Source organism: Anabrus simplex, chromosome 3, assembly GCF_040414725.1.
Source record: "Anabrus simplex isolate iqAnaSimp1 chromosome 3, ASM4041472v1, whole genome shotgun sequence".
Lineage (NCBI taxonomy): Eukaryota > Metazoa > Arthropoda > Insecta > Orthoptera > Tettigoniidae > Anabrus > Anabrus simplex.
The window spans coordinates 334,481,378-334,493,263 of NC_090267.1; the positions used below are offsets into that span (position 1 = coordinate 334,481,378).

General features: G+C 38.0%; 1 protein-coding gene across 1 annotated transcript in view; it reads left to right on the forward strand.

Annotated features, from left to right (window-relative positions):
- Positions 1-11,660, forward strand: part of LOC136867303 (putative zinc finger protein 66) — a 32,582-nt gene extending 20,922 nt beyond the window's left edge. Inside the window, exons 4-5 of the mRNA XM_067144453.2 lie at positions 1,392-1,694; positions 10,207-11,660. Coding sequence (XP_067000554.2) covers positions 1,392-1,694; positions 10,207-10,458 — 555 coding nt within the window. The 3' untranslated portion in view covers positions 10,459-11,660. The remainder of the gene's footprint in view (positions 1-1,391; positions 1,695-10,206) is intronic.
- The last annotated feature ends 226 nt before the right edge of the window (positions 11,661-11,886 follow it).

Sequence of the window (11,886 nt, forward strand, 5' to 3'; positions counted from 1 at the left end):
GATCCTGCCAATATTATGGAAAGACACACAGGCGTAATCCCTGGCATCATGGTGCGGGGAGCCATAGGATATGCGTTCAGGTCACCTCTAATATGCTTCGACAGGCTTTGATGGCACAGCGATAAGTCACAGATATTCTGCGTTCACACGTCCTATCCCTTATGGCACAGCACCCTGGGACAATGTTCCAACAAGATAATGCACATCCACACACAGCACGTGTGTCTATGGACTGCCTAGAGCACATCAAGGTCCTCCCGTGGCCAGCAGGATCCCCATACCTCTCCATCATTGAACACGTGTGGCATGACATTGGAAGGGGATCCCATATTGTAATCAGTTTGGTAAAGGCACATGGTCTTTCAGCATATGTAGTTTCATTCACTTTCAACCGCTCCTTCTGGGTGCTTAACTTTTTTTTTGTCAGGCAGTGTATATGAGGGGAAGGTTCTGGTTTTAATTTCCACCGCTGTCTTGGTATCTCTTCTCTTTCACCATTCACTGTAAATGAGTCTATTTTATTAAGAAGTTATCGCAAAAATTACTATCACACGTGAAACAGTTATGAGTCAGTTTTCTGTCTTTCCTTCAGACAGCTTTCTCACATTTCAGGAGAACACTACTCTCTTTAGGGGTTCTAAAGAAATGCCTACCTGAAGACAGTCGGTCATATCCACCTACAAAGCACGTGGGCATGTTGCAGCAGTACCTCCTGCACTGTTTTCAAGCCCAATTGGATATAATCTACCATTTTTAAGACATAACACAACTCACACTATTCACTAATGAATACATCAGCAATATAAACTGCCTAAACTTCTTAACAGTGACAATAGAGAGCAGTATACATTATAACTAGATGCAAATATAACACGTAGTAATGACAGGTCTCGTCTGCTGGCAACTCAGCTGATTAGAACCACCACTCTCTTCAGTCAGCTTGTGGGTGAAAGGAGAAGAGCGCACACTTCCTCTTCTACATGCCATGGTAATACTGTTCTTGCGAAGAATAATTTTCATACATATTGATTTGACGTACTGAGTGTACAGTAAATTGGTATTATAAAATACAACCCACCAAAACGATGATTTCAATTTAAACTATTGTACAAATCATTTTCTACCTTTTGACAAGAAAATAACTACAGCATTTACTTCTTGTTCGAAATATTCATTATCTGAAATCATGTAACCCCATTTCGTTTTGGTTAAGTTTTACTGTATACTGAGGAGGGTTGGAGGCATATAAAATTGAATACTTTAACTTTACTGTTCTGTTTACCATTAACTAAACAAATCTTCTGCCTCACGAGGCAGACTGCTGTTTGTAATAATGGAGTTTATATTCTGTAATCTTTCTGAGATAATTGTCTTGTGACTTACAATTGCAGGTGAATGCACACAACAGGATACACAGTGGAGATAAGCCATTTGTGTGCGAATTTTGTGGGCGGAGGTTTGCATATGGAAAGGGGCTTGCTCTTCACACGAGTGTACACACTGGACACCGGCCATACAAGTGTGATCTGTGTAATTACTCAACATCATCTCAGAGTTACATCAAGATACACAGGGCAATTCACAGCACTGAGAAGCCTTATGTATGTGAATTCTGTGGTCAAGGGTACACTTTGCTACCCAGCCTGTTAAACCATCAGCTAACCCACAGTGACCACAAGTCTTACATATGTAAGGTCTGTATCAACTCTAAACTTTTTTCCTATATAATTAATACTATCAGTATTTTTCTTTTTTATTTTGAGGTATACAGGGTGATTGAAAAGTTATACAACCCATGGAGGTGCTACAAATAATGTTGAAAATGAGCACAATCTACTGCTTCGCACTTGACCACCATTTTGATCATGTTCGCACCGACACAGATAGGTCTTATGGCGACGATGGAACAGGAAAGGCCTAGGAATGGGAGGGAAGCGGCCATGGCCTTAACTAAGGTACAGCCCCAGCATTTGCCTGGTGTTAAAATGGGAAACCATGCAAAACCATCTTCAGGGCTGCCGACAGTAGGTTTTGAACCCACTATTACCCGGATGCGAGCTCACAGCTGCGCGCTCCTAACCGCACAGCCAACTCGCCTAGTCGCTCCACTCTTAGCATAGTAGTCTCTAATAACATTATTCATAAGACAAAACAGGGATAAGTGTTTGGTTTAAAAATATCTTCTCTTGGTACTAGATCATCTTCACGATTTTCACGTTAGGCCCAAATGGAAACACAACTAAAACTGGATGTACACTCATCAAAGCTTTTTGTGTTGGTACCATCATTTTTTATATTTATTGATTGCATAAGAGAAAGCTGAGTTATAGTTTGGATCCTGAGGAAAAAACAAGTCTAATGTTGGTGTTTGAGAGAACAATTCACTTTCCCTCCTCTTCTTCTCACCGGGCGAGTTGGCTTTGCAGTTAGGGGCGCGCAGCTGTGAGCTCGCATTCAGGAGATAGTGGGCTCGTACCCCACTGTCGGTAGCCCTGAAGATGGTTTTCCGTGTCTTCCCATTTTCACACCAGGCAAATGCTGGGGCTATACCTTAATTAAGGCTACGGCTGTTTCCTTCCCATTCCCAGGCCTTTCCTGTCCCATCGTCGCCATAAGACCTATCTGTGTCGGTGCAACATAAAGCAAATAGCAAACCTCTTCTTCTCTTCTGCTAATCTGTGATAATTTGAGCCACTTGCCGTAATCATTTTCGACCATCCATGTTGTGTACGTGACACGAAAATCACATGATGAAACTCTCACAAAATGAAAATGGCTTTCTCTTTCACAGACTTCTCTTGTTTGAAATTATCGGTCTTCTCAATTCAATCAACACCATTTGGTTGTCTCTAAGTGACATTGATTTACCGCTCACTTGACTAAGTGCAGCCCGAAGTCATCTTGTTATCCATACACAGAACCGAGAGGGCTGTGTTTCAACATTGAGGTGGTATTTATAATATTATTACCGGCAGCTTTCACAAAAGTGGGATAAAAATTCCATTATTCATTTTGTGAGCTTGCATTTTTAAATACTATGTAAGTGTGCGCATTCTAAAAACTCATTTTCAAATGCACACTAAGCGGCACAGTTAATGGATCACTTGAATTTACGAAGGAAAAAGCATGTTAAATTGTGAAACATGTATTTTATTATTTACAGTGATAATTTTCATGAAAAAATTGTTTAGTAACTAAAGGTAGTAATAACAGACAGATAACGTGGCTAAATACGGCTCTGATCACCACCTGCAGCAACAAAAATGACATAATCGTGACTTTGCTATGAGTTGCTTACCTTTTTGATCACCCTGTAGAAAAAATAAGATAGCTATAATTTTATATGTTTGAGAAAAGTTTTTATATATCATTATATTATTAGAATTGCTGTTAATAAAAATCATCTGAGGTCGTGATGTAAAATGCTCCTGATTTCCAGATATCACCAATACAGGAAGTTATTTTTGACCTTTATATACAGATGTTGGCTGCACATGGGCTGCTGGTCATATTTTGCTGTTTTGAGAGAAAGCATGATTTCTGTTGTTTTATCAACTGGATGCAGCTAAGAGATCAGTAAACTCGGACCAGAATAAAGAAGAGTAAAAGGGAAGGATGAGGATTCCTACTTGGATATAAAGGTCATTAAGAATGTGGACAGTAAAATACATTGTATAATTTGCAACAAATTGGTATGGTTATCAAGTGGTTCTTCCCCTTACCACAATAATCACCACCACCAATTAGTACCAAAGTCTTCCTTAATAGTGTAATGTTCTCTACAAAAATGCACTATCCATCTAGAATGTAAAGCAATTGATTTCTTCAATAGGGAACAAATTGAACTTTCACAAGCCAGAAAATTAAATCCTATAACTTGAAAATAGGAAATGAAAAGGATTTGAGTACATCCTACTTTGTTACTGAGTTGCCTCAGCTGGTTCAAAAACACATGATGAATTCAAATATTTTTCTCAAAGTACTGGCTGGTGAACAATACAGTGAATAACCATAGGCTTTAAGCATCTTGTATTTTCACAAGCCTTGTAAATATTTTTTCTCTGTTCGACACAGATGTTTACCACAATCAGTTGTGACACATTTTAGTTGATTCCACTTCAAGATTGTACTTTGTTAATATTTTTCAACCTCCTTGAAAACATTAATTTTGGCTATAGTTGCTCCTTGCAGACAGTTCATACAAGCTAATTCTCCATTCATTTCAAACTCAGCATTGAGCCTCGAATTAACAGCAGCAACTGAGCCCTCAACCACTATTATTAAACAATGAATGGCTTTGGAAATCAGCTTTTGCTGCAGATATCACAGGATTTTTAATGAATTTGACTTAAATTTTTCAGTGGGTCAGCAATGTTTGCTTTGGGTGGTTGCTGTGGACATGTAGGGTGTGACTTTGTTGTCTTCGATACCTCGGTTGGTCACCAACAGAGTTTGATTGACTGAATAACTGAACTTCAATATCTTAACATTTGTCGACCCATCAAGGGCCAAGAAAATTCACTCCAAATTATTTGCCCTGTTAGTTAATTGGTTATTCATGTTGCTATCAATGTCCTCAACTGTTCTCAAGAAATAGCCGATGGTATTAACCCATTAACGCCGTGCGTGTCCATATGATCACGGCCTGCATTCTTTCATTTAGATTGCTCTCAGTGCTTTTTATAGCGCTGGAATTGATTGCTGACTGTGTAGATCAATTCAAGAAGCATGTGGCAACTGTGTGCGACCATATTATTACGTGATACATATCGACTCATTGTTTCGGCGCACTTTCGTTTCATGTCATTGTCACAGCAGCTGAATCATGATGGCGCGCTTCAAGTAAGTTTGATATTTCACATATATTTATGTTCAGATTACACAACTCATATGCTTAACAAGTTTAGGAGTGATCTATGTTTACATTATGATGCAGTTAATTTACATTTAACAGTAAATATTACTCCCGTAGGCACTTAAAACATTGCGCAATCGTATGATCATGCTAGGCGCTTGTATTAGCTATTCACCCTGTGGGTGTATTTGATGGTGGACGTTATGATACCTGTTACGATTACTGTTATACATCAATTTTCATTGAACAACTTCATTCGATTTACGGTCATCTATTCTACATTTAAATAAATTGCGACTTGTTGACATATATGCAGCTACAAAAGCTTGTTTCCCTTTTTACAGGGACATTACGCTCCAAGAAGTATTAGATATTCTTGAATCGGACGAACCAATTGGAGATGTTAACAGCATTTTTATTGAACCTCCGGAAGCTAATATTCACTCCGACGAAGATTCAGGAGATGAAGATGTTGGTGGTTTGGTTGATAACCTCACAGGTCGCCAGCTTTCAAGTAAGGCAGAAATTGTACTCGCTGGCAACGATCGTATAGGAGGCGCAGACGATGATCCCGTGTCAGCAGGTATTTTAGATCAGTCATCTAGCAAGAAAACTAAACTTCAAAGAATAAATCCTGTGTGGAGTAAGGATGATAACCGATATTCAGTTGGGATATTCCCGGAAGCCGATTTTTCCACCTTATCCGGCAAATCTCCTACAGAGTGCTTTGAACTAATGTTTAACAACGAAGTGATGGAGTTCATGATTCAAGAATCAAGCAAGTTTGCCTTATTTAAGAATTGTGACGACCCAAAAATATCTAAGCGGGAATTAAAAGTATTTCTTGCTGTGCTAATTCTTTCCGGTTACAACAATGTGCCTAGCAAACGATCGTATTGGGAAGCAGCGGATGATGTACGTAATACACTTGTTGTAAATGCTATGAGAAGAGACCGCTTTCTGGAAATTTGTCGCTTCATTCATTGCGCGGATAATACTCAGCCTGATATGAATGATAAAATGTGGAAATTACGACCTCTTATAAACATGCTGAAGAAAAGATTCCTTGCGAATTTCCGGCCTGAAAAGGATTTAGATTTTGACGAATGCATGGTGGAATATTATGGTAGGCACAGCTGCAAGCAATTCATCCGTGGAAAGCCGATCCGCTTTGGTTATAAGGTCTGGTGTTTGAACACTCCCTCTGGCTATCTCATAAATTTTGACATATATCAAGGAAAGAATCCTTATGGTAATACTGAATATGAGCAACGATTTGGTAAGTGTGCTGCTCCAATGGTACTGATGCTGGAAGAACTACCTGAGGATATGTCACACTTACCCTTTCAACTATATTTCGATAATCTTTTTACTGGAATGGCACTTTTGGCTCATCTAAAACATTGCGGATATGGCGCTACAGGAACCATTCGAGAGAATAGAATTCCCAAAGACTGCTCGATCACACCTTCAAATGAAATGAAGAGACAGGCTCGTGGTACATACGACATGGCAACGAATTCGGAGGGTATAAGTATTGTTCGGTGGGTTGATAACTCCGTGGTTACCATAGCATCAACATGCCATGGTGTTGAACCAGTTTCTAAGGTAACACGATACTCCCAGGCAGAGAAAAGGAAAGTGCGTATAAACCGGCCGGCTGTGTTTGGAGCTTACAACAGTGGAATGGGTGGTACAGATAGGATGGACCAGAATGTGTCGTACTACAGAGTAGGCATACGTGGAAAGAAATGGTGGTGGTCGCTATTCACATGGCTCCTGGACGTATCCATTCACAATTCATGGTTACTGCTAAGGAGGTCTGGATGTGATTTGTCACATCTAGAATTTCGTCGCCACATTGTGCAAACATATCCACATAAGTTTAAAATAATGCCACTAGGAAGAGGCCGCCCCATCACCTCAAGATACGGTATCCAGCAGAGTAGTGTCACTGACGATGTACGACTTGACGGGATTGGGCACCTCGTAGCGCCCTGCAATCGACGGCGCTGTGCTGGAAAGGAATGCTCCAGTACTGTTCGCACCGAGTGCATAAAATGTAATGTTGGACTCTGTGCTCCATGTTTTGTCCCATTTCATACAGTGTGAAGCATACAGTTCTTATATTTGTTCCTATTCGGTAATTTCTGTGAATTAGATAACTTGAATGTAATAAATTACCAATATCTTGAGACTTTCATTGTTTTATTTATGTACGTTCATATTGTAATTAATGTATATTCTTCATAAATAATCATCTTTAGTTTATTTTAGTGTAATTTGTTCATCATTTATCAATATCAATACATAAAATCTATAAATACTAAAGAAATGCTATATAGACTGAAATGCTAACACATCCGCCTAGCGTGATCATATGAACACGCCACCTAACGACAAAACCGTGAAAAGTATGAGCTTAATATTTTGTAGTTATGTAATACTATGGACCTGAAGTGATTTAGATGAATTTCAAAGAAAACGGACGAAAAAAATAATTTCGGCATTAAAGGGTTAATCCATTTTCCCTAGACTCATTTCTCTGGCTGCTTCAGTCAAATTGATTTGATTAACTCATCATCCCTTGCAAGTTTTGCCCTATCTGTCGTAAGAGGTGACTAAAAGAGTGCCTGGGGTATCTGAAGTTTTCTCAGCTAACAAATGAATGGCTTACAAATTTACCTTATTTATAGCCTCATTTTCTTGAAACAACAGTGTTGTAATGAAAAACTCTGTTTTAAAGTTTCCTATTTTTTTTGACATTGTTTTTCTGAGTTGAAAATATTGTGTTGAATGCTTAGTCTGGTAATTCCAACCTGTATTCTTCTCTTTTAGTACAACTGTAGTGTCATTGCACATTAAAACTGATGCTTTGCCATCTAATCCAATTACAAAATAATTCTCACTCCACACAGTGCCTTTAAAACACGGCATTTAAAGTCTATGTTTCTTTTTTATGGTTTCGACAGTGACATGATGAATATGCACTGGTCTTAAAATGAGAACAAAATGTCACAGAACAGTGATGCATATGGCACTAACATTGCTGTCTGATTTTAACTGTGCCACTGCAACAGAGACCATGAAATAGTGTGCAAATGTAAAACTATAGGAGCGTCACACTCTTTCTCTCAACTCCTCAACTGGACAGTCGGTCATTAGAGCCTGTAACTAGCCATAGACAATACGTATTGAAATACGTGGTAATGTTCTAATATAACTTGATTGATACTAAAATATTTTTTATGATTTTTTGTGTTTCATAAATATTTAAAGAATTTGGAAATGTAAAATACATTCTTAGCTCACAGGCTGTACGAAAAAGAAGCAACAGACTGGATCTGGCCTGTGGGTCATTGTTTGCCAACCCCCGTTATAAATTATCAGTATGTATCGTGGTATCATCTGCATAGCGGACTTTACTTAACTGTGATTGTTACTTTGCATAAGTAACTGCTTAAATCATGAAATACTGGTGAGTTCAAGTAGGCTGTGTACCACGAATCCTGGAGGATCTGCAGCAGCAGCTGCACAGTCAGGACATCATCAATGAATTACATTGATGATGATGATGATAATAATAATAATAATAATAATAATAATAATAATAATAATAATAATAATAATAATAATAATAATAATAATAATAATAATCAGAAACCTAGTAGGGATATAGTTATTTAAGCTACAAGATATAGAAAAATGAGTCAGTAAAATATACTGCAGTCATTTATTCAAAGTTCATTTAGGCAAGGGGAGATATAAAAACCTGACTTCAGTTCAGTTGTATTTGTGTTTTTATTTATTGTGTTTATTATATTATTGTTTGCTTCTACAATCAATCAATCAATCAACATTGATCACTATTTAGGGCAGTCACCTAGGTGGTAAATTTGCTATCTGTTGTTTTCCTAACCTTTTCTTAAATGATCGCAAAAAATTTGGAAATTTATTGAACATTTCCCTTGGTAAATTATTCCAATCCCTAACTCCCGATCTATAATTAATATTTGCCCCATTTTGTTGTCTTGAATTCCAACTTTATCTTCATATTGTATCTTTCTTACTTTTAAAAACACCACTCAAACTTATTCATCTACTAATGTCATTCCACACCATCTCTCCACTGACAGCTCGGAACATACCACTTAGTCAAGCAGCTCGTCTATTTTCCTCCAAGTCTTCCCAGCCCAAACTTTGCAACATTTTCGTAACGCTAATCTTTTCTTGGAAATCACCCAGAACAAATCGAGCTGCTTTTCTTTGGATTTTTCCAGTTCTCGAATCAAGTAATCCTGGTGAGAGTCCCATACATTGCAACCATACTATAGTTGGGGTTTTACCAGAGACTTATATGCCCTCTCCGTTACATCCTTACTTCAACCCATATATATGCTCATAATCACATGCAAAGATCTGTCCTCTTTATTTACAATCCCATTTATGTGATTTCCTCAATGAAGATCTTTCCTTATATTTCCACCTAGGTACTTAACAGTAATCCTCATAAGAAACTTTCACCCCATCAATGCAGTAATTAAAACTGAGAGGACTTTTCTTATTAGTGGAACTCACAACCTATATTATTGTCTGCTGTCCATCTCACAACATTGTTGAGGTTTCTTTTGCAGTTGCTCACAGTCTTGTAATATATTTATTATTCTATACAGAATAACATCGTCTGCAAAAGGGCTTATATTTGATTACACTTCTTTACTCATATCATTTATTGTATACATGGGCGCCCGCAAGGGGGGACAAGGGGGGGCACTTGCCCCCCCCCCCCCTGGAATTCTAAAGATGTTGTTGTTCAATTGTTTAATATCATAACAGATTATTTCATAAACTGAAATTACTGACAGTCATCTAGCATATGTTATAACTGGAAGTTTCTGTAAACAATTTAATGTTGCTGACGTTATATCGATTTTTATATTCAAGAAAACTGTTAATGTGCCCCCCCCCCCCCCCCCCCCCCGGAAAAGATCCTGCGGGCGCCCATGATTGTATACATAAGAAAACATAAAGGTCCAATAATACTGCCTTGAGGGAATTCTCTCTTAATGATTATGGGATCAGATAAAACTGCACCTACTCTAATTCTCTGAGTTCTATTTTCTAAAAATATAGCCACCCACTCAATCACTCTTTTGTCTAATTCAATAGCTCTCAATTTTGCCAGTAGTCTCCCATGATCTACCCTATCAAATGCCTTAGTTAGGTCTGCAGGTGGGGCATCTTAATCTTACTACAATCCAGTTCTCTTTTATTGCTAACAATCTGCAGAATATTTGAATTAAATCTTAAGTTGTGTGAAATTTAGTAATTCTGAATGCTTGTTTGTCCAGGTATGTAATAAAGGCTTTAACACTAGAAGGAAGCTGTCAAGTCACATGGTGATCCACAGTGGGCTTCGTCCATTTCACTGCAACGACTGTGGGAAAAAGTTTGCTAGAAAGGATGGACTCAAGGAACATAAGGTAGTCCACACTGGTGAGAAAAAATTTGTCTGTCTCAAATGTGGTAACAGATTTGCCTGGAGGAAAATCCTTAGAACTCATAAGTGTACCGGAACTTTACAGTACAACATGCCAGGTTAAATATTTCAGTTTGCCTGGAAAATATTAACCAGATTTGTTGGATGTTGATCCTCAGGGCACAGCATATACTGAAAATCACTATCAAGCCTAATTGACAAAGACTGGAGATCCAACGATGATTCAGCCTAAGAAGTTCCCAGTTATAGAGCTGGTATTAGTTTGATGTAGGATATTCCATTTCTTATAGTTCTTCAATATTCACTAGTGTCTGGGTCATGTATCCTTTGCTAGCAATATGCAGTGTTATTTCACTGAAAGAAAGCGGTAATTATAAGATGGTATTGATCGTTGTTTTAAGGAGTATAACATCAAGATAATCAGCTCAAAATGTTTCAGCTTGCCTGTATAAATGGTTCTGGCAGAAAATATGTGAATAACTGTTATGTACTTTCATAAGGTTTGAGATTCATGGTTTCTCAGTCATGGGATGGAAGGAAGAAAGTTGTTACGAACACCACATTAGCATCACTTTAATTTATGTGTTATGCTGGGTGCATGGAAGAAGAGACTTGGCAGCTTAAGGCTGCTCGTCCATTGGAAGCGACTACACACGATTACGGGATGAGGCAACTACAGGCGACTTTGATTCATACGATTAAACATGACTGGAGTCGTCCACTGCAGGCGACTTCGCGCAGCATCTGTACACCGTACAGGTCTGTGTGTGTTTCTGTAGTGGTCGTTGTCAAGTTATTAAACATATTAAATATTCTGTGAGAGAATGATGAGGATTTAGTTTACATTCTGGAGAGTCCCTACCTGATGAGGCGTCGGAGGAAAAATCGCAGAAGAAGACATCGGTGCTGGGTAAACCCAATACTAGCTAAAAGGAACCCAATGGGAGAATTCCATCATCTGCGCAATGATCCGGACAAAGACTCCCAGAAGTTCTTTGATTATTATCGGATGCGTCCAGAAACGTTTCACTATATTTTGAATGCAATAGAGCCAAAAATACCCAAAATGTCAAACTTCAGGTAGATAATAACACCTCTGGAGCGTTTAACTGTGGCTCTAAGGTAAGTGATATGAATAGCTAATAAAAATTGTTGATATTTTTTTTGATTTTTTTAATAAATATAAATAAACATAAAGATCAAATTAAATATGCAATTTAATTTATCAGTGTAACATAAAAAAATGAGAGAATAAAACACAATCCACAAGAAAAAGAGTTAAAAGGGTTCAACAGAAATATAAAACCTTTAGGCCCGGTTTCATCAACACATGTTAAATATATACTAACAAGTAGTTAGTTAATACGGAGTTAGAAATTTAACATCTTGTTAGGTTTCTTGCGTTTCATCAAACTTTTCTTGTGAAATGTTAACTAATCGACTGTTAACTCTCCCAATATTGCGAACTTGTGCGAATCAAGGAGGCAGTGGCACGAACATGCTGTTTTACAGCGCGATCCGATGCGCTTTT